The sequence below is a fragment of the Hydractinia symbiolongicarpus genome, chromosome 9 (genome assembly GCF_029227915.1).
Source record: "Hydractinia symbiolongicarpus strain clone_291-10 chromosome 9, HSymV2.1, whole genome shotgun sequence".
Taxonomy (NCBI): domain Eukaryota; kingdom Metazoa; phylum Cnidaria; class Hydrozoa; order Anthoathecata; family Hydractiniidae; genus Hydractinia; species Hydractinia symbiolongicarpus.
This window is the reverse complement of record NC_079883.1, coordinates 23,146,141-23,170,244: the sequence shown is the minus strand read 5'-3', so window position 1 is coordinate 23,170,244 and position 24,104 is coordinate 23,146,141. Positions and strand designations below refer to the sequence as shown.

The 24,104-nt window shown below is 31.8% G+C and overlaps 3 protein-coding genes across 3 annotated transcripts in view; all 3 read left to right on the top strand.

The window, feature by feature from the left end:
• LOC130656355 (28S ribosomal protein S10, mitochondrial-like) overlaps window positions 1–23,007 on the top strand; it is a 55,513-nt gene extending 32,506 nt beyond the window's left edge. Inside the window, exons 2-7 of the mRNA XM_057459192.1 lie at window positions 19,021–19,164; window positions 20,044–20,135; window positions 21,018–21,157; window positions 21,226–21,331; window positions 21,994–22,083; window positions 22,794–23,007. Coding sequence (XP_057315175.1) covers window positions 19,038–19,164; window positions 20,044–20,135; window positions 21,018–21,157; window positions 21,226–21,331; window positions 21,994–22,083; window positions 22,794–22,853 — 615 coding nt within the window. The 5' untranslated portion in view covers window positions 19,021–19,037 and the 3' untranslated portion in view covers window positions 22,854–23,007. The remainder of the gene's footprint in view (window positions 1–19,020; window positions 19,165–20,043; window positions 20,136–21,017; window positions 21,158–21,225; window positions 21,332–21,993; window positions 22,084–22,793) is intronic.
• LOC130656353 (BTB/POZ domain-containing protein 9-like) lies at window positions 257–18,379 on the top strand. Its single transcript, XM_057459190.1, has 8 exons — window positions 257–1,283; window positions 12,781–13,695; window positions 14,285–14,624; window positions 14,703–14,812; window positions 15,174–15,363; window positions 16,326–16,433; window positions 16,514–16,592; window positions 16,816–18,379. The coding sequence occupies exons 2-8, from the start codon at window positions 12,795–12,797 to the stop codon at window positions 16,903–16,905; spliced, it is 1,818 nt and encodes a 605-aa protein (XP_057315173.1). The 5' UTR covers window positions 257–1,283; window positions 12,781–12,794; the 3' UTR covers window positions 16,906–18,379.
• Window positions 23,008–23,595: 588 nt separating the features above from the next.
• LOC130656357 (cytochrome c oxidase assembly factor 6 homolog) lies at window positions 23,596–23,975 on the top strand. Its single transcript, XM_057459194.1, has one exon. It carries the CDS (start codon window positions 23,694–23,696, stop codon window positions 23,928–23,930), a length of 237 nt encoding a protein of 78 aa, XP_057315177.1. The 5' UTR covers window positions 23,596–23,693; the 3' UTR covers window positions 23,931–23,975.
• The last annotated feature ends 129 nt before the right edge of the window (window positions 23,976–24,104 follow it).

The window sequence follows — 24,104 nt, the reverse complement described above, 5'->3', positions numbered from 1 at the left end:
GAGCTACAAAAAGCACCCGCTAAAAAATTATGAGTGCTATGGTACTCGTAAGCAAAATTTACAAGTGCGATGGAAATATTTGCAAGTGTGATTCACACTTAACTATTTTTTATTTACCACAACGTTATATGTTATTTAAGCTGTATAGAAATGATTCTTGAATACATCTTGCAAGAAAAATATGATTAAAAGAAATATAAAAGGAAAATTTTGAGTTGTGCACTCTCATTGTGTATGAATAAAACAATTTTTTCTTTAGTATTTATTTTTGAAGGGCATAAAGATGAATATTCACGTCATACTTTCCTTGTGTAAAAACAATTATATTTGTGGACCACCAGAATGTATTTTAATCTTCAGCCGCGGTAAAAATGTAAAAATACATTTCAATTATTGTACATCTTTTTTTCTGCTATTCAAAAAAATGTTGTGAAATTGCTTTGACTTTCAATTGCTTGCTAATGTCATGAGCTCTCTCTGAAACACAATGCTGGAGATCATTTTTCATTTGTTTTGAATATAATTCTAATCTATTTATATCTTTGCAATCACATTGAGCACCTTGAAATTATTTGCTTCTGGTAATAGAGCAGTATAGCAGGTATTTTTTTTTAGGTTTAATTGACATGTATTTTACAACCTAGTGCCCAGGACTAAATTATTAATTTCTGTTGAAAATATTGATAAATGTTAAAATAAATAGTATAGATGATAATTTTCTTTTTTTATCTTCGCTACCTTCAAGCAACAGGTGGCCACTGAGAATATCAAAAATAAATATAAAATGCATTTAATAAGACACATGCAACTATCTCCTCTCCATTGACACCATTCATTTTATCATGCGCACTGTGATTGCTGAGATATAAATGGATAACAAAATTATATAAACATTAGAAAATATTGTTCCGTACATTGCTGTTACAGACAATCCGTGATATTATTATGCTGTTTATTTTTATACTAAAAAAACCTAATTATACATAAAAAATCAGATTTTACATTAGGTTTAATAGCCCTTTTCATCGTACTATAATATTTTAGAAAAAGAAAAAAAGCACTCGTAAATTTTTTTACCAGTGTGTGGGTGAGTGCGTGTGCTCAAGGAATGGCCTGATAATAGAGTTTGAATCAGCCCGTCTTAACGTGGTGTATTCTACCAGTTGTGGTTCATCTGGTATCTGGAATAGATATTTATCAACGCTGTTTTTAAAAAAGTCCAGTGTGCAACCAGACATATTACGGATGGATTTGGGAAGGAGGTTAAAGAGCTCCATGGATAGGTAAATTGAACTCTGCCACCCTACTGTATGATTTCCAATAGTTGTGATTGGTCAAGTTTCTGATTTTTCGTATATAGGACCATTGCAATGCCTCTATCATCTGTATCTTTCCAACTTTATGTGGACTCCATAGGACTGAACAATACTCTAACAGAGGAAGAACAAGAGATTTCAACATGGTCATAAGGTGATCCTTCGTTCTGGTGTAAAAAGTTCTTAAAATCCAATCCAAGACTGTTATTTACTACTTTCAATATGTGGGAATGAAAGGAGCAGTTGGTGGATAATATGACACCAAGATCTTTCAGTTCCTCTCGCTCTGTGATGATGGATCCAGAGGGGGAAAGATACGATGTGCAATTTTTCAGGGTGTTGTTCAGTTTGTCCTCAAACTTTAGATTATTAAATTTCATGTTTACCCATTCATAAATTTTCTGTAGATTACTTAGCAACTTGCCCATGTCCCTGGGAGAGTCGATGCTCTTGGTAACCCTTGTATCATCAGCAAATGACCGTACAATACTGTCACTGACATTTAAGTCTATATCTCCAGTATGGATGATGAAGGAAGATGATGAAGATAGGTGGTCCAAGTACACTACCTTGGGGTACGCCTGAAATAAAAGCAACAGGATGTGATTCCATTCCATTGACAATGACTGATTGGGTGCGGTTTCTCAGGAAAGCTTCAACAAAGTTAAATAATTTTCCTTTGATTCCAAGTTTTTCACGTTTTTTTAAGGCAATGGTAAAATCCACTTTGTCGAAGGCTTTTGCAAAGTCAAGGTATACAATGTCACAATTTAGTTTTCCATCAACAAAGTGTATCATTATTAAAGTGTATCATTATCAAAGTGGTCTAAGAATTAGCTAAGACATAAACGACCAGAACGAAAACCATGTTGATTTTCGTTTAGTAGCTTGTTTTCTTCAAGGTAGCAGGTGATATGATTTTGGACGACTTTTTCAAAATTTTTGATAATATGAGATGTCAAGGCTACTGGGCGGTAATTGGATGCATCAGATTTCTTTCCCCTTTGAAATGAGGGGTGATTAGTGAGTGCTTTAAAATTTGGGGAATTTCACCACAGTCCATACATTTCTGCCATAACAGATGGAGTGGTACAGATAGCGATGTTTTACACTTCTTCCAAAAAATTGCTGGGAAGCCATCTGGGCCTGGTGCAAAGATGTCGGAGAGTTCATCAATTGCATTGAAGTTTCTTTTTGAGAGAAGTGGAGTTCTGCAATTTCTGATGTGTGTTGGGGTAGGTTGGTTGTTATGTCTTCTACATGTTTTGGCTCACTGAATACTCTTTGATATTGACAGGAAAGGATTTCAGCCATATCTCTGCTCTGATGTGTTAATTTTTTGCAGTGATCCATAAGCGGTCCAATTTTTGTTTTTATTTTAGAAAACTTTTTTGCGTATGAATAAAAGTATTTAGGATTTTTTTTGATAGCTTCTAAAGCTGTTTTTTCTTTTTGTAGATTTCCATTTAAATAAGATTTTTGTATTTTTTTTTTTCAATTTCAAGAAGTTCCTTGACTAGTTTTTCCTTTTTTGCAGGTGAAGAGGTATTGTTCAATATTTTGTGGATTCGTCTTCTCCTTCTTGTGAGATTTTGGCGGTATCTTCAATGTTTGTTTGATCTGACAGTTGTTTTTACAGATTTGCTTGGGACTATTGCTGAAGACATATCGTAACATATAGCATAAAATATAGATAGTTATTTCATTCACATCTTTTTTTCGAAATTCGTTATGCCAATCATATTCGTGAAGATTGTTGTTCAGTTTTTCCCAGTCTATATCTTCTTAATAATTAAATGGAGCTAAACACAGTTTAGCTCATGTTAATTGCAGTTTCCAGTTGGGTTGCTAGCTGGTTGGGTGAACTAAAATACAAAAACACTTTATTGAGCTTCAAAATTGGTGCATGATGTTTTGTTTACCCACATTGGGTATTAACCAAGCCAATGAGCCTAGCCTCTGTTACCAATGGCCAATAAATTAAGAATTTCACATCACATCGGCCTCTGACCTAAGCTGACAACATTGTCTTCAAAAAACAGTGAAAGATTATAATAACCGTTTAACTATAGTTATAGCTATAGCTAGCTCCACGTTTTCCAGAAGCATCTATATTGTCTATCACTGCAACCTATAGTACATCATCAACTCTTTGGCTTCAATAACATAATGGCATCAAATAGCAGTAAGAAAAGCGTTTTGTTTGAAAAACATGCTGCTGCTGTGGAGCCTCATCTGCGAATGTTAAAAAATTGGTTGCAACTTGGCAAGGAATCCCTTGTTCTAATTTCAAACTCATACAACATACATGTGAAGGGTTTAACCATGTCTCAGCTCGCCCAAGCTCTATTTGACAAATTTCGCCGCGAAACAAACCCCTTTTCATCAGTCGATGATGAGACAAGTCCCACGAGTTTCCTCGACCAGTCTCATGCAAGTTTTCATTCTGGGGAAGATGGTCCCAGCAGCCATGTTGGACAAGGGAATAGGAAGCCTGGCGTATGCTTTAGTGGTGTTACTAAATTATGGGACACACAATTCCTGTAACATTGAGATGTATATTTGTGTGGCATTTCCCTGATGCTGTTGTATAGTTATATTTTGACGTTATGGGTGTCATTGTTATGATAATGTACCTGTAAGGAAGTTGTACATATATTTAGGACAGGGTTCTATTTGTGCCCTGGTTGATGTTTGTGAAAACTGTTATCTTCACTCCCATATATGAATTTTTATTTTTTATTTCACTATAAATAATGTTCTTTAGAACATTATGTCATGTGGTAGGACTTAAGAATTTGGGGAAATTTGGGGATGCTGGGCTGCCTTCGTCAGCCTTCGTTTTGTGGTGTGTGCGTACTCATGAGATAAGGGCAATTTTACACGAATAGTTTTAAAAAAGAGAGAAATGAAACAATGATAAGTTGTAAAAAAGAGAGATAAAGGACAATACAAAAGTTGCAAAAAAGAGAAATAAAGGAAACAACAAAAATTGTAATAAAAAAGAGAGAAAGGAAACAAAAGAGAGAGAAAAGAAAACAACGAAGGACTGTTGTAAAAAAGAGAGAGAAAAGAAAGCAACGAAGGACTGTTGTAAAAAAAAAGAGAGAAAAGAAAATAACGAAGGACAGTTGTAATAAATTGTGAGAAGGGAACAACAGTTAGTTGTTGAAAACAAATACGCTTTATGAGATTAGGATAGGTGTCACGGAGAGTGTTATTAAATTGGGTACACGCGCAGGAGAGTTTTGCGTCATTTTGCTTGCCCAGCATCCTCACCCCTTTTTGCCAAATATCGCTTTATACTAACATCACAAAGTCGTTAAATAAAATACATTTGTCTTTCTACTATTGTGTTTTTTCTGGAAACATTAGCAATTAAGTGACATGAAAGATGTTAGGGGGTGTTTACAAGCTTTGTTTTACCTTGAAGAGAGTTCGTACTTCAACAAAGCTATTATGAGATATACTGAGTAGCGTAGGAATAATTTGGTAATCAAAAGACATATCAATGTTGTTCAAGAATACCAGACCAAGAGTGTTACCATCTTTGTGTGTTTCGTGATAATTTGATTCAACATCAAGTCACAACAAAATTCATTGAGATATTTGATCATGATTTTCTCCTCAGTATTGGCCCCTGTTGATTGAGTTCCACTGGGCCAGGCAGTATGACATAGATTGAAAAGAATGCTAGTTGCCAGTCCATTTAAGGTAGCTTTAAAATCAGATGGAGTGGATGGGTGGCCATGGGTTTTGTCATCAGGTTGGCGGTATAAAACAGCAAGGATAAGATTTTCTTCTTTCGAAAATAGACATAACAATTGGATTGCTTCTGAGGAATAGTTAAAAAGCTCCTCACACGAGCCAGCTAGATCATCTCGAACATAGATTGCTACACCACCAGATTGACGGTCTTTCTTTGCCTTTTTTTTTGAGCTGAGTCCATTCTGTAAAGGGTATAACCTTCGATGTACAATTCCGCATTTCTGTGATTATTCAACCAGGTTTCTGTCAGGCCTAAAAATAGTGCATTTTTGATTGGAATTTTATCCCTTAGATATGGGATTTTTGAGGGTCTTGTTTGTGGGCATAAACCTTGCACATTAAAATAGCTGAGCTGAGGATTTTGGTAGGGTCCTTTTACAGTGAAAATTTGAAATTTTTCTTCTATCTTTTGCATCAATTCCGCCTTCAGAAGGCGGATTGCATCTAAAAAATCTGACGATGTTTTGATTGCTTTGTGATTGATTTATTGGTGATTTAGTGTTTTGATTGTGGTTTGTATTTTTAGGATGCTGTATTGTACAGTACAGTCCAGATGTAAGCGTACGCGTATGCTCAACTTGCAAAAATAATTGCTTTCATTAAAAAAACAATAAGATAGCGAGTTCCTTTCAGATTGCTCAAAAATAATTGCTTCATGGTAAAAACAAAAGCATAGCAAGAAACATTGTTTAAAAATAATACTCTGCGCGAGAAAAAATTTAACGCGAAGACCATTGAATTTTTATTTTTTTAACAACGAAACTAATTATAGTAACGCGATTTTAATCTCGATATATTCAAAAAACACAAGGTCCTTTAAAAAACAACAAATCCAATGATCTAAATATTTAAAAAAAACTAATGCTACTTATAAAACTTTTAGTAATATTTCTTTATCGTCGAAACATGCAAAACTTTTAAAAGTTCTTTTTATAAAGCAACGTTTAATAACGAAAACGGAAAAACCCTACGTTTGGGATAATTTCAAAAACAAATTAAATTTTAATACCGAAGAAAGAAAAAATCTAAAAATATAACTTTTGACGTTCTGGAAAGAACAAAACACTCATTGTAAGAACATTTTGTTTAGATTTTAATACCGTAGAAAGAGTCTAAAAATATAACTTTCAACGCACATAAAAGGTGAAAATGCTCGTTGTTGAAACATTTTGTTCTGGTGAGAATAAAGAGAATGGTGAGAATTAAAGTTTCAATTTTTGTTAAAATATAATTATTTCTATAACTTTAAAGCTTTATTTAACCCGCGCAACCAACAATGCTTTCTCTCTAGTTTATTTAGTTTCCACACAAAACTTTTATTTAATAAAACTATTAAACAATAGCTTTTCGTGTCACATTGATAGAGTTGATAACATTTGCAATTATGCTATTGGGAATAGTTATGTTAACACTATTTAACAATAGTTACGCGCAGTTATAAAAAGCTATTTTTTCTTCAAGAATCTTTTGTTTATTACGTGCAAGTTAATGACTTACAAGACTCGCAATTAATAAGAACAAAAGACAAACAACTACCGCCCGAAAAAGGTGTGAAACTTGAGCGTACACGTACGCTTACATCTGGACTGTTCTGTACCTTTCACATGATAAAAGGAACAGGATTCGTTAAAACATTCGTTAAACCTTTCCTCAGAGATTAAATGCACATGTTTGGATAAAAATTATTGACAATTGTGACCAAGAGTACATCCTCTTGGGTTTCTAGTCCCATGTTGCATTAACTTTTTGCAAAGTCTGGGATGGAGGAATTTACATGATGCACCTTTCATTCCATGTTTACAATTTGGGCTATCAGCATGGCTTAATTAGGAGATGATAGCCTAATTAGGTTACATAACCTAATTTGCTGTTTTCAGCCTTTGAATTTCGCTTTGGCACTCGGCAATTGCCGAAGTATTAGCAGTTATAAGGCTTTTGCTTCGGTAATAATATTGCCAAAGCAAAACTCAATCGTCGACTGTTGTCGTTTTCCTTTTTTTATGAATATTCATATTATTACGAAAATAGATTTGTCACCTGTTTTCCACGACAACAAAAAAAAGGTGCTGAAATCTTCCAAAGCAATTGCCAAAGGTTTTTAGTGCTTTTGACCGTTGTCTTTGGCATTTTTTCTGCCAAAGGAATGCCGAAGTGATTTTTAAAAATTGCGAAGTTACTTCGGCAATTATTTGCTGAAGCAAATATATCTAAAATTCGAAGACTGGTTTTCCCTGACTGTTACAGATGACTTGCCAATGTTTACAAAAGTTAAAAAGTTTGCGGGGTTTTTTCACATGCGCAATCATTTCTGTAAATGAAAATATAAACAACAGACCACACTTATCAAAGAAATCCATCCAAAAAAGAAATATTCAATCAAAGTTAGGGAAATTTTTAAGAAGAATATATAGTTAAAATTTACCTATATGCTACCACAATAAATCTTTAATCTTTCTTAATAGCCATTTTACCCTGTGTGAGTCCTGCATTTTTAACTACACATTGTTCTTAAAATGAAATCAAAGGAACTATGTCACGCGGAAAATGGTTTATAAATGTGCTAAATCACCTTGTTGGTAAATGTTTTTGAGGTACCTATTGAATTGTAAAAACTGAAAGATATAGATAAAAAGCATGCTAAAAATTTTATTAAAAAACTGAAGATCAGAACATGTTTACAACTCACCCTAATTTCTCTCCTCCTACAGAGCCACCATTGCAATTTATTCTACGATTTACACAATCATTAATGCACAAGGCGGGAGACCATCCTATAGTCTTTAACTAATATAAAAGAATAGGCATATTAATTGATAAAATAAAAATAGAATTTAATTATTTAGTTGAAATCAATATTTCCCTAGGCAGTGTTTGATGTTGTTTACAAAGACAGGTTCGCATCACTTTTGCCTTACTTTTTGATGGTGCTCCTCTGTCGAACAGTTAATTTTTTTCTTATGGAGAAAGTATTGCCTGTATATATATTTTGTTTTCAGAATTTCACTTTTTATGCCCTAGAATTATATAACTCTATAGTTCTTTAACAATCTTTGAAGTTTCGCATTGAGCACTCTTTTTATAAATGAAAGAGCGTGTGATAAACATTAATTATCATAACTAGTGGCCATAAAGCAAAGAGATATACAGTACTACTTGTACACAAGTTTTACGACCTCATGTAACAATCTCATGTCTACATAAAGAACCCTTTTCATATCATTTGTTTACACACAAACTTAATTGCTTTCTATTGTTATCGTCATGCGCGAGTCATAAAAATAAGATTTGATGAATCCTTTTGTTGTCAATATATTATTTTAAAAAAATGAACAAACAGAACAAGTTAAAGTTAAATCATTATATATATGTATTGATTCACTCTTAAATTTTAAAATGCAATCTAAAAAAGCATTTCTAACGCTGTTCTTCGTTCCTAAACTTATAAAATGCGATCTAAAAAGCGTTTCTATTGCTGCTTTTCATTCTTAAACTTTTAAAATGCGATCTTAAAAAGCTTTTCTAACGCCATTCTTCGTTCTTAAATGTTTAAAATGCAGTCTTAAAAAGCATTTCTATCACCGCTTTTCGTTCTTAAACTTTTAAAATGTTATCCAAATCTATCGCTGTTCTTCGTTTTTAAATTTTTAAAATGCGATCTAACGAATCTTTTCTATCGCTGTTCTTCATTTTTAAATTTTTAAAACGCGATCTGAAAAGCATTTCATTCGCCGCTTTTCGTCCTTAGGTCGAGCATCTGGGCATTAAAACAATGTTTTTATTTAAATTATTTCCATTTCTCGGAGGCCAATTGTAATTTTTGTCGAAACACTAACTTTTATAAGAAAATTGTTTGCGCAACTTTCTAAGAGTTATGTATATTTTATGTGCGAAATATAACATTTAGCTTTGTGTGGAAATAAATAAAATTGCACGCACACTTTTGTAAAACACGAGCATCAGAGAAAACATAACATTTATAAGCGAATGGTTTAACATTACCGTTCGTGAGTAAAAACAATAGATACTAAAATCTTTGTTAAATTATATTTTCTTTTGTTGATCTCTTAACGACTATAGCAAAAGTACAACAATGGGACACACACAGTTCCCATGAGCTACCTAATTAAAAGGGGTGATGATAAGCTGAAAATGCCCTCATATATAAGTTTAAGTGACTTTTCGATTTAGGTAAGCAGTTGTTTTTGACCATCCTGAACTTGCCCCTAAAAAGGTGCCTAAAGAGAAAAAAGTTAAGAAAGTTTATATATATAAGCTATTTATCAAGTACATCGTATCACTAAAAATCAAAACCTTTATTTTAAGAACTTCGCTACCACATAGTAAGTTTATTTCAATTTTTATAATTTTTTGAGTCATCTGTGGTGAATCTTTAAGTGTTTTTATGTTGTATGCGCCTTTTTTACACCCTCGTCTTAATTGGATCTGTGTGGCTTAAAATGAATATTAAAACAGCCATGGCCCCTCCTTGAAATAATAGACAGGTTATATTGCTCAATATTTTTGAGCCTAGTCATATAAAATATGCACATCCATCTAATCCCTCTTGTGACGCTAGTGTAAACTCAACAGTGCAAATTTTTTGAGCTTGACCAATGAGAGTCCCCAAAACCAATCTTAACAGACATTCTAGACAGCAAGTTTCACACATTTTTTGGCATTTGAAGTTGTTTGTGAAAAAAACTTCCACCTAGCCCAGGATGTGTCTTGTGTATCTAATATAGATGTAAGTCTCCAGTGCAGAAAAACCTAAATTTCCTAGTATTGTATTTTATAAGCAGAACATATTTTGCCTAATGCAATCTTCTGTGCAACTTTACTCTTCTTCAAAATAAAAAAATGGAGTTGGAGCTACAATGGAGATGAGCTACAAAACGTGCTTGCAAAAAAAAATTAATTTGAACTTGTTTTAATTTTAATACACAAAATTTAACAATTATTTCTGTATTTAAGAATATAATTAATGGGGAGATTTTCATTCAAGGATCCCAATAAAATTTATATAAAGACATGCACAACAATGTTTTAAGCTTCATGAGAAAGCCTTCAGACAGTTCCCTAACAAAACATATGCTGGTGATGGACAAAAAAAAAGATGGAAAATCATTCTAAATTGATTCCAAATTTGTTCTGTTTTTGTAAAAATCATTCTAAAATTTGAATTTATTGTGTTGTTCGACTTTTGAAATAGAAATTTGTTATATTTGTTAATAGGAATTATAAGTCCCATTAATATTTATTCTTTGTACTCTTGATTAGTTACTTCTATTGTTCTTTATTCACTTGATTACTATCAGAAAATTCTTTGTTTTGAGTCCACATGGCCTAACTTACATGAACTTAAGATGTGACCACGCTGGCTTAGTGCTCATTGATTGATTTTAAATCAGGGCTTGCTCTGGGGAATTATTTTATTTTGATTGGCGGATTTAAGTTTTAGGGATTTGTTCTAAACTTTTGTATGAGAAAAAATTAATTTTGATATTCTCGAAAAAAGCTTAGTTAACTAGGCTATTATACATATACTAGTCGTTAACCCATGGAACAATCCATGGGAATTAGCTGACGTAATTTTTTCGCGCATCTGTTAATTAAATTATTTCGCGCATCTGTTATGAAATTACTCTGTGGTAGTCATGGTCCTCGGAAATTACACGGAATCAGTGTAAACTACACTTTTTTATTTTTTATAGTATAGTTTATCGAAAGTAGTGTTACGCCGCTTTCTCATAAAATTCATATATTTAACAATAATTTGTGCATTTTTACGGCCTAAGTTAGATGTAAAAAAGAGGCTCCTCCCTGCAAATAGCTTTTTAAAAACTAACTTTGACATTTTCTTACGCTTTTTGTTCAGTTTAAAAAACAATAAGTTTCAGCAAAAAAATAAGCATATCCGGGTTTATTGTTGTCATTAAAAATATAAATGGTTGAAGATGAAACAAAATTTACAAAATAAATTTCAAATTCATGTTTAGAACAAACAAAAAATCACTTACAAAATCTTTCTAAAATTTATTGTTCTCCTTCTGTTATTAAAAACTTGTTTCTGTTAATTTCCTTGAAAAGGCGCGAATAATTAAAACTTTTTCAATGAAATAGACAACGTAGAGTAATTGTCCGCAACTTTGACCGTAGTTATTTATAACAAAGAAACTGCATCGAAGGAACAATAAAAGTAATTAACCATGAATTTTGTATAAGAAAATTTTTAAATTAAAGTTTTGTGAAACTACGCAAAAGACAAAATAAAATAAAACTTTAAAATAGCGTAGAAAAAAGATCAAAGAGCTGTGCGCAATTCCGTGCGTGGTTAACACACGTCGCTTTTGGCGCACAAACAGACAGACGACGACTATTATTATAGGGATGTTATATGATAGCTCTGATGGGGAGGTCATGTTTATCACATCTGTCACTTCTCATTTTGGTTCTGATTTACCAATCGCATCACCAGGGTCATTTTTTGCTTGGCAATTAGGTTGCTTAGGGATCGATTGTTTAAAAATCCTGAAAAAGGGATCGTAGAAGCAAAAAGTTCGTTGAAGATTGTATAGATTGAACCTATGAATACGCAATTTTGCTAGTCTTTTCAAAGAAGTCAACCTTGTATATTTTACTTCTTTTATTTCTGGTTTCGTATTGAAATAATTATGCACAATTACGCTGGTACTTTTGAAGTTCATTTTAATTTCGTATAGCAATTTTTCTCGTTTAAACTTTGTATCATTTCATTTTGCATGATAAAAAAACTTCGTTTAAGTTCGTATCTTGTATTAAAAAAAGTTTGTATAAACTTCGTTTATATTTTTTATTTTAAACAAAGCACTTCGTATGACATTCGTTTAACAAAACAAAGTACTTCGTAGCGTTTGTATAATTAAACGAAAAAAACATACAAACATTTTGAGATTATCCCTTTTTTAGCATTTTTCTGTTTCCCATGCTTTTTTTAAAAATTGTGAAGACAGGATAAAAAAGATTGTCGTTATCAATAATGGAAAATTATTGCTATTTATTTTAAGTTTGATTTAACTTTGTATACCTATAATTAAAAAAAAACAGGTATGAAACAACTTGTTTTGACAGGATCTTGGAGTTTGGTCTGTATTAATTTTTTCTTGCTGATTATGTAAAAGTGTTTCATGGAACAAATGAAAACAAAACTGATTGTCTCTCATATGGGAGACATGTCCCTATTGGGACAATTTCCACTATTGTTTGGGATACTTAGCTTAGCCGATCAGAAAAAACAACACTGATTGAGATCATTCCCCAAGTTTTTCCCAGTCCTAGGTTTCTAGAAGCCCAAATACCCCCAAATGCTGTATTATGTTTTTTTAAGATATTATTAGGAAGGGCTTTACATATAAATTGTTTCATGCACCCAGGCAAAAAGCCCCAATGTGAAAAGTTGTTTTACTCATTCCTAGGCCACTAGAGCAACAGCAATTACATTCATAGACCTAAAACGGCTTTAAATTAGGCTGTTATTAGCTTATACTGGTTGGTAAATCTATGTAAACTATAAAGGTTCTTAACCGAAATTTTGAAAATCTCTGCCATTTTTTTTTTTTTTTTTGCCCAATTTTCCTGCTGAGACGTTATCATCCAAAACTTTTTAGGATTAGTGTATAGCAATGTAAGAAGTAATTTTTATAATTTTCTGTTATTTTAGATATGTAAAAAAATATGGATAGCAGAGAATTGCGATTTGCAAATTCTGGTTCATTCAATGGCTCTATTCCAGATCTTGTGCAAGGTAATGGCAGCCTAGCTCTTCCAAATTCACCAAGTACATGTTTGGTAAATGGGGATGTTGATCATGTGCAACTTTTATCGGCACAATTAAGTTCACTGCTTCGGACTGAAGATTTTACAGATGTTACTTTTATTGTGGAAAACGAAAGGTTTTGCTGCCATCGTATAATACTCTCGGCACGGTGTGAGTATTTTAGAGCATTGTTGTACGGTGGGATGAGAGAAGCAAACACTCATGATGAAATTATATTACAGGACACCCCTGTCACATCTTTTCGGATATTATTGGATTATCTATATAGTGGTATGGTGTCCTTAAAAAACCTTAAAGAGGAAGACATGATTGACTTATTAGGCCTTGCACATAAATATGGTTTGTTAGCTTTGCAAAGTGCAATTGGCAGTTTTTTAGAAGCAATTGTAAGTGTTAAGAACGTACCCTTGATTTACGATGTGGCTTGTTTATATCAGCTCTATACACTTCGTGATAAATGTTTAATGTTTATGGACCATAATGCTGTTGATGTGCTTGAAACAGACGGTTTCACGTCATTGACTAAAAGTGCAATCACTACTATTATCACAAGAGATTCATTTTGTGCTCCGGAGGTTAAAATTTTCAAGGCTGTTGCCAAGTGGATCCAAACTAACAAAGAAAAAGAGGGCAATTGTAATGAAATTTTGAAGACTATTCGCCTGCCATTGATCAGTTTGTATGATTTATTTCATGGCGTTCGAGAATCAAATTTGTACCCTTCTGATGTAATACTGGATGCTATTCAAATGAAAACTGAATGCAAAGTGAATGACATGCCATTTCGAGGACATTTAGGTAAGCCCTGAGACATGGTGCAGTCTTGTTAACAAAGAAAAGGCTAGACCTGTGGCAAATTGCACATGCAGGTGTATGTTTTTTAATCTGTAATTAGTCTGTCTATAAAAAATAAAGTTTGCATGTGTGATATTGGTTTTACTTGTGCAGTTAAGACCTAAAAACATCACATCTAATTCTGTTTTAGCTGTGTGATCATCCTATAATGAAATGCTTTATTACAGATGGTGCTTTGTTACTTGCAACATTTGTTTAAAGTTAGTTACCTGAACAAAACATAATAATGTTTTTAAATTTAGTGGCAGCCAAGAAATCGGACTGATAGGGGTGAAAATGTTAGAAAGGCAAAAAATGAAAATTTGATCCTTTCTGTTGGCTGTGTTTTTAATTTACAGTTATGAGTATTTTTCAGACTATAATTTTTTGGTGGTATTATTTTTTAGCAAAAAAAAAAATTAAAAAAAATTTTTATTGAAATGATTTTTTAGGTGCTAGGGAATACTATTGTACATGCTGCTATCCAAAAGTATTTACAGAGAAGGAGAAAACTTTAGTTAACAAGAAATCACGTTTTTCTCTTATTTTATAGAAGAAGAAAGCAACCTAGCACAAGAATGTCATGGCGCTGAAGTTCTGTTTGGTGAATTTAGCGACACTCTTTTTCATGGTGAATACACATGTTATGATCTAGAAAAGGGTTTCACAAGACATTTGATAGGAGAAGAAGAAAAACAAGGTGTTGTGATTGACTTAAGAAGACCAAGTATAATCAACACTATACGTTTATTATTGTGGGATAAAGACCATAGGTCATACTCATACCTCATAGAATGTTCACTAGACAATCAAAACTGGACACAAATTATTGACTATTCTAAATACTTTTGTCGCTCCTGGCAAAGAATACACTTCCCCCCAAAGGTTGTCAGGTTGGTACCAGCACCTAGTTTTCTTACAGGAAAATTTCTGAACGCAGTGTTTAAGGTGTCATTTTGCTTATTTCATAGATACATCAGGGTGCTTGGCACACACAACACTGTCAATCGCTACTTTCATCTGGTTACATTTCAGTGTTTTTACTTATCGAACACGCTATCTTTCCGAAATGAAATTATGGGTATGTTTCATTGTATAATTTTTTAAGTTAAAAATTAGTTAGGTATTGGACCAACAAGCATGGTTTCATTTCTTAAAGGTATTTGCTATTAGCAGTGTTTGATTACTTGTAATAAGTTTTTTCAATAAGCCATTTTTGCTGTGACATTTATTTATTGCATTGCCTACAATACGTTTGTTATCTTTTTTTATTGGGTGAAAGTGTTTCATCATTGTTGACATTCCAAACTGTCAGATAATGCTTGCAGTAACAAAGTGTCAAAAACTATTCATAGAGATGTCTTACAAATTTAATTAGAAATAAAATAGTCTCTGTATAATAACTGGTCTTTAGTTTTTTATCAGTGATGTTTTCCATTTAGTCCCAACAAGTAATGTGGCCTATCTTTTGGAAAATGCACTCCTTATTGAAGGTGTAAGTCGCAATCGACATGCATTAATTGATGGAAACACAAAAAATTATGATTGGGAGTCTGGATATACCTGTCACCAGATTGGAAGTGGGTGCATTACTATACAGCTTGCTCAGCCTTATATAATTGGCTCAATGAGGTATGCAATCATATATAGCACACTATTCTCACACAATATACACAATATTTTTTAACAGAAAAAACCTTTTAAACGCGGAATTTTACAGCGTTGGGAATCCAGAATATTTAGGGACGGAAATTGATTTTCAGAAATTGTCATCATGAACTTAAATTCCGATAGGAAAACAAAATTTGCCATGGTAAAAACATTCCCCTACTAGAACCACTTGTAATATACTTGCCAGATAATTACAAGTCCTATTGATTTACCTTCACATGGTGTACTCCCTTAAGTAAATAACAAACAAGTGTCAACTTTGGTTTCACAAGCCTGCCTGGGAACTAAATTGTAAAATCATGATTTATGAACTGAAGGTCAGAGCACCCTTTATTGTTATGTGTAAAAGGATGATAGTTTTTTTGAAGCAGAACCTCAAGAAACCTCTGGTTGCAAAACTGAGGACAGGTCTTATTCGTTACCTGTTGTGTTGTGTGAGAGAGAGCTATCATCCTGGACCTCTTTTTGATATGATATATAATGGTAAAATTGGTAGCCCATCATTTTTTTTTGTGTTTCTCTTAGTGATAGGTGGTCTAACATACTTAATGTATCTTCTGGGTGATAGATCCTTAGATAAAACTAGTGAGTGGTTTTGATTGAAAAACATACATCCTGGGATACTCACTCTAACAATGGGAAGGGGTGTAAAATTATAGTCACAAAACTTCTGGAACCAAACTTGCTTACAACAAAAAAAACAACTAACTAAACATTAAACGTACAGATTGAATCAAACTTGATCGAAATTCATTTGAAAGAAACCTTTACAATACTTTTACATGATAAAAACAAGAACAAAAATAAGAAAAAAGATACGCCGAATGCTGCCTTTGATTCTTGACGCTGTCTTAAAATTTATGTTTTTTGCAGTTGTTAGAGTTTTTGCTGCTAAAACTTTTTCTAAAAAAATGCTTTTATAGAATGCTGTTATGGGACTGTGATAACAGAGAATACAGTTACTATATTGAAGTGTCAACCGATCAAATACATTGGACAATGGTTGTTGACAAAAGAAAAGAGAGTTGCAGGTTACCACAAGTGTCATTATGTTCAACTTTTTTTTTTCTAGGATATTATTGTGTGTATATATAATAACATTTATATTTAGGTGTTGGCAAAATATGACCTTTGAACCACAACCAGTGTCTTTTATCAAAATAGTTGGCACAAGAAACACTGCTAATGAGGTGCACTTTGTTTTAACCCAAGGACATACATAGATTAGTGTTCCATTCTTGTCTTACTTAAGAATTAATTTTTTTGTTTGCTAATCTAAGCAAATTTCCCAGATTTTGTCCAATTTAAGAAAATCAGTGCGGCAAAATGTTCTTTAAAACTTTGTCACAAAAACCTCTTGAAGGGTTTTAGATTGTGATCCATAGTATAATACAATTTTTTTTAATTTTTTAGGTCTTCCATGTTGTCCATTTTGAATGCCCATCCTCAGTTGTCGAAACTGACACGCTGTCAGATACATCACAATCTTCTGAAAGGTCATAAACGGAGTGAAGAACAACAGATTAAACACCAGTTTGATGCGTGGGATGTTATTAACTGTCGATGGATGCTTTTTTGCTATGTGTTTTTGAAATGTAAATAATTATGAGAATTTTTTTTTGACAATTTTTTTTTGTTTGAAGCCGTTAAAAATATAATAAAAAGAAAATGTTACAAGATATAATTTTTTGTTAAAAATTTTGCTAAGATCTTGCCTATCAAAAACCATGGAAAGATAAATTTCTGACTACCACAATTTAAGTTGTACTATAATGTGATACAAACTTTAAAGTTTATAAACATGAACTAGAGAGAGAATGGTTTTATAAGATCCCATGAGCACTAAATCTTCTATTGACTTTATTAAATAGAGTTCTTAAAGAACATACTACTACATTTGTGTAGATGTTTACTATCAATTACCTAAAAATCTGCATCTAACCCCTATTATAGTCTAAAAATAATTAGTCTCCTGTCTTCACATATTTAATTAATGTGTAACAAAACCTTTGTGTTCCCCAAACCGTTAATATTATGAAAAATTTGTGTAAAAAATGTTTTTTTCATACAAACTGTTTATATAAAAATACGCATCGCCTTGCTGATTTTTATGCTATACATTGTTTTTTATCTTTTTTAATCTTATTTTAGTTTATAATTTTCATTATGTTATAGTTTTATTATTTTTACCCTTTTTTATGTAGTCTTGCTTTGAAAAGGTAACCTCCCTTGTGTGAAATTTTTTATTTTTTCTTTAAATTTCCATATTAGTTATAAAAACTTGAACAACACTCTCGTTCGTTGAATTCACTTAGGATTGAGGGAGCATTTAGGATAGAGGGGTTTACAAAATGATCATAAAAAAACATAACAAGAAAGAGTTTTTCAATATATTTTACTTTCATCCCCCCGTTGTAAATAGTTACTAGATACATAAATCAGGATGTCAGCTCTGTCAGGAAAGTTAGTAATTGTTATAATTTTTAAAGTATTGTCACAATATCAGAAAAAGTCAGGTGTATCAACAATCTATTTGATATGTCAGAAAGATCTCAGGAATTTTTAGGTTTAAATTGTCAATTAGAACTATTTTCATTTGCCAAAATATTTTATCAGGAAATATCATTTAAAAATCAAGAAATATCAGGCATTTTAGTAAAAAAATTCAAGAATATGTCAGGAAGGAAAAAATTAAAGTTAAGTGGACACACAGTTAATATACACAAACTTTTCAAAATAAAAAAAAAATGGGTTTTTTAGTTTTTTTTTAATGGGTGCTTATTTCAGCGTGAGAGTTCTACAAGTTTTTTCAGCATGTGGTTAATGTGAAGATTAAACTTGGTACAAAGTGTGGTTATTCATATTAGTGTACATGTGTGTGGTGATTTAAGTTAGGAGTGCCATAATAAAAATAAAATGTGGTATATCTATACTTAGATAATTGTATATATAAGTTTTTTACAGATTTACAAAAGAACTAGAAGAAAAAAGAAAATTTAGTACTTTATTTTTTGACCGTGTCTGGGGTGGAGCCAATTTTTTATGTAAATGTAATTTTGTTAGTTTGAACTCGAAACGAGGAAACTTTGTATTTAACGATACATTTTCTTGTTCGAAAGCCTTTTTTTTGTCTGAAAGCCTCATGGATATACAAAGAATGTTTTTGGGGGCTTTGAAAGTATGAGGGGAGGGGCATAAAATGCCTATTGTCAATAATTTCTCATACAGTTGAGTTATAAAATTTGGCACAATTTTAATTTGAGACAAAAGTAATAAAGTATCATAATTTTCTCTTCTTGGCATCAGCACTTTTTGTAGGACGTCATTAGCAAATTTAAAGTTGAGGGAAATATAATTACCTATCAAAGTTGCCTTTGAGAACTTTCTCGGCAATATTTATCATTTTATTTTTTTCTGCTAGTGGTTTATAGCTATTCTGGTTTTGCACATAAAAATGCTTAAGTACTAGCAAGTTTGATATATTTTTCAGATTTCAGATTCAATCTGTGAAAATTTCATAACAATTGAGGAATAAATTGAGATACTAAGATTTGAATTACAGACACTTAATGCCAAATAGAATTAATTAAAAGAATTTTTTTGTACTATGAATTGTCTAGTGATGTTATAACAGTATGAACAAAGGGTGTATTCGTTGCATGTGCACATTGAGGAATTATTTCCATGTATCTAAAAGTGTCACAAGGGCAAGCACAAGGATAGTCGGCTCCAGTTTTGACAATCAATCACATAAACAAACTGGTAGGTACCACTTTCTCTAATACTTAGGCAATAACTGTATGTATCCTCTCACAAACAGTTTACAATATGATAATTTAATTAAATTAATTAAAAAAAATTAATTAAAAATTGTCCAAAGCAGGGATCAAAACAAATTTTAGTAAGAGCTAGTTTAAACTCTTCAACTTACTATAATAACTCTCCAGTCTTTCTAATTCAAGTTTTTCACTTTAAAACTATTTTTCTCACTGACTTGATGTTATCTGTGTGCCTGTTTTTCCAACACCTTGGTATTTGTGTCTCTAATTAGAAACGGTGCTCTCTTTTAGTGTATCAATTCTTTAAATGGGTTTGAACTCAAGTACCTATTCTCGAATTTATTCTCCAACAGCTTCCCTGTTCATTTTTTTTAACTGTTTATTTATTATACTTTTGATAGCTTATTACTTTACCTAACCTTATTTAGTGTTAAATTATTAAGAGTTTTTTTCTAAAGAATGTGGTGATGTTATTTGGCACCCATTTCTTTGAGTTAAGTAAAATCGTGCAGAATTTGTTTCTGAAAAAATCTTTTGAATGTTTTTATAAGCTTTAGTGGACTTGTTAGTATTATATTTTTACATTATCTTTTAGTTGTCACATTAGTGTGACATTCAAAGCAATTATACAAAAAAATGTCATTGGCAAAAAATTTAACAGCAGCACTTTTTTTGACCAAGTTGTTACTTAAGAGCTGGGCAACACCTGTGATGAGTTTCATGTTGAATTAACGACAACTTTAAAAATTACAGAAACGGGAGCAAACTAGTCCTCATCCCAGCATTGAGGATTCCCTAAATATTCTGGACATAGTGTTAACATTTCAACAAATTGTTTTGACCTGTTTTTTTTGCTTTTTAGCATGTGGACAATCTATATGTATAACAGATGTTAAAAGATGTTACTCCACAAAAGAAAGAACAACAGAAAAAAAGTATAAACATGGAAAATTGGTACGTTTAGTATACTACCATCATAATAGTATAAACCCTGACATTCTGGTGTTCTCATAACTAATAAATGTTAGTGAGTACCTAACCATGATGATTTTGTACAGCGTTTGCGTAAATCAATAAAACAAAAACATTTACAGAGATTTTCAATCCAGTTAAAAGTTTAAGATTTTGAAGCGCGGGCTTGATAGATGATTGAAGATACCTAAAAGTTTAAGGTTTCATCTTGCTTCATCTTTACTATACAATGATTATGACATTAAGTACCTAACTAAGATCACAAGTTGTAGTTGCTAGTATGGCGTACCAAACTCTTGTTTCTGATATGCATGTTCACAACATCAGAAAAATTACCAATGTTGTTATCGCTAACTGATGTCGAAAAGCTGGTATTTACTTAAAAAAACACAGCCCTCTGATAAGAAAAAAAGATCAAGTGTTATGGTACTTTTTAAAAAAATCAAGCTAAGATAAAAAAGTGTAAAGATGTTTCTATTTAAACATTAAACAAATGAGCTAAAATTAGATAATTTCGTATTCAAAAAATGTCTGTATGTGTAAACTGTTTCTACAAATTTTTGCTTTTAATTAATTTCTTCACTATTAACTGTTGTTTGTTTACAAACACCCCTTTTAATCACAGCCAGGATATGCCACATATGCCACAGTAATTTACCAAGCAGAATATCCTCATTGATGTTTTCATGACAGCAACCATTAAAAATCTTGAGAACCCTAGGTTATGTGGTTCAACTTTATCAAGCATTAAAAACGAAAGATAAGACTGTGGTGAAATTTAGCTACCGGCCATAAAATGAATTTTTACCGGATTTTTTTTTTGATTTTTTTAGTTAAAATTCATGTTATTTCTTTTATTTTCAGGTCGTCGAAGAAGAAGAAGATCCATTATTGTATCCAAAATTTTTAATAACATTATCTGGCACAGATGAGGCTGTTCTGGAAAATTTTTTTCACTTCGTAAAAAAAGCTGCAAAAATGACTGACATTAACCTAACAAAGAGGTAAAGAACATAAATGGTGTATATCAACAGGATTTAGTGAATATGTGTTTAATTTTTTTTCTCTTTAGCTTTCCAATGCCTGCGCACGAGGAAAGCTATCGTGCTAAACGTGTTGGGGACGGTTTGCAAAAGGAAGTTGAGTATAACTTTAAACAGTATCAACGTGTCATTGAGGTAAGTATTCTTGAAACCATTTTTTGTGATAATGATGGCTAACTAAAATGTTTGAATTAAAATAATTTTTTTTAGAGTTTAAAATACTTTATTACGTTTCATGTTTTAATTTTGATCTTTGAGGAAGTTCATTCAAACTTCGATTATAAAGGTGTATTTACTAACAAAAAACAATAAGCTGAAATTACTCCATCCCCGGCCTCTTAAATTCCTGCCGGCAAGCCTGCAACATGTCAGATTTTGCTGGGTAAACATACAGGTCTTTGAATACTTTATTCAAACATGACTGAAAGAATAACACTGGGCTTGCAGCTTTATAATGAGTTTTTAGTTTAAAAGTTTGATCTCAAGACTGTTTCCCTTTTCAGAAACCATTGCATACACCATGCTGTATATGTATAATTTTAATGTGATATTTACTTTGAATATGCTTCAGTAGTAGTTAAAGTCTTAGCCTCAGTCCAATGCTATTTACTTGAATCTTTACTTAAAAAGGTCTTGAAAAGCAAGAACATATAACAATACCAAGAACAAATCTGGCAAACTGATTGCTCTCAAATAAAATATGAAATAGTATTTATAAATATTTCTCAGCCCAGAATCAAAACAATATTTTAATATCAAAGAATTCGGTTTATAGATATTAATTTTTTTGCTTTCAGATTTCTGACTTGACTGGTTACAAAGTAGATTTATTTTTGGACTACGTTCAGAAATCCCTTCCAAGTGCTGTTCAAATTAAAATGGAACTGGTAACTAGATTCTCAAAATATTTTTCATTCTGCTTATAAGAAATTTTTTATGCTCTAACAGCTAGTTGACTTACTTTCGCGGGCAGAAACTTTCACAAGCAGAATGTTTTGCGAGGTAAAAGAAACTTTTACCTATCATGTTTTTTTGCAATTTTTGCTTCTTTTTTTTTTCATTTTTGGGTGAACAAACTTTCTTGATAAAATAAAATTGCAGGAAAAGAAACTCCAACGTTGATGCGTTTTTAGGTTGTTAAAGATAAATTCAAATAAAACAAAACAAGTTAATCATCTCTTTCAATAACTTCTTCTTACTCAGCAACACTTTTACTGTGATTCAGACGTTTGAAAGAGTGGAGTGTTAGATAGTGATGCTTATTGAACAGAGACGAAAAAAGGAATAAAAAAAAATAAGTTAAAAAAATATTTGCGAATCAAGAATTATCTTATTATTTTCTGATGGAATGTTCTAAAACATAACCTTGCGCAATAAGAGTCCAAAATCCTGAGACTCTAGTCACAAAACTTTTTGGTCATAAAATTTTCTGCTCATTAAACTTTCTGATCGCTAAACTTTCTGCTCCCAAAATATCTGCTTGCAAAACTTATGCTCACGGAACTTGCTGCTCATGAAGTCTCCTGCTTGCCAAACTTGTATATAACAGCACAAAAAATGTTTTTTAAAGCTATATTTTATACATCTCATATTTTAGAAACGATGGGAGATGCTCGTCGATCCAAATCACATCACTCTTCGTAATTTGAATAATTGAGTAATTTTGTACTTTACAAATTTTCTGGATGATCGAGACCTCAACAAAACTCCAAAGGAATGCGCAACGTTATGTTTGAAGAAAAGAAACATTATATATAAACTTAACTCATTTTAATTTTTCTGCAAAATGCCATTTTTTAATGACTATCTTACATATCTTGTTTGTTTATGTTTTTACCTTATGTGTTCCTAAGTTTAGATATAAAAACACAACATGGGGCATATAACTACATGTATTCCTAAGTTTAGATATAAAAACACAACATGGTGCATATAACTACATGTGTTCCTAAGTTTAGATATAAAAACACAACATGGGGCATATAACTACTTAACATATTTGTACTTATGCATGTTTATTAACAAACGAATTGTTATCAGCCTAGGAGGAGTATTGATATATATATTTAAATGTTGAAATAAACCTCCAACAAATATTAAAAGTTGTTTGCCACTTCAGGTTTTTCTTTACTAATTCCCTGTCCAAATCATTTCAGTTAAGGGGATTTGAATTTATTTATGCAAAATGTTATAAGTTAATAAATCGCATGCATTACAGTTATGAGATGTAGCAGGGCATAAGATTCTTCACATGTTGCACAACCTGAAAATGAGTTACCTGATAATTTTTATAAGGGACTATTACAAAAGGTTTAAAGGACAAAGAAAGAAAGTTTAGGGTAATAAAAAGTAAGAGTTATTTGGTGTCACTCATACTGCAATGCAGTGTTGATAAAAATTTGCTGAAAGATTTTGTTTTATTTCATATCACAATCCTTCCAAATTTTTAGGTCTAATTTAGAAATATCATTTGGTTTTGGTAATGAAATAATACACTATGGAACGTGCTTTAAACGCAGAAGAACGAAAAACCTGTTGGAATGCACGAGATGTATATTTTAAGTGTTTAGAAAAAAATAATGAAGATAAAGAACAATGCAAAATAGATTTTAAAAAGTTTGAAGAAACTTGCCCAAAGGCTTGGGTGAAATATTTTGGTAGTAAACGAACAAAAGACCTGATAAAGAAAAAACTTGAAACAGAAGGAGCTGTGTATAGTGACAAAAAAAGATAGCGTTGTATTCTGAAATATATTTTTTAATTTCGAATTCATGTTACAGATTTGTGTTTGTTATTTTCATTTTATTTTATTTAAAAGGCTGCCGTAAACGAAATGTAGTTGAAAAAATCAAAATATTTTTCTGAATCAAAGAAAAGCCGATCTTTTTTATGGTAAAACAATTTTTTC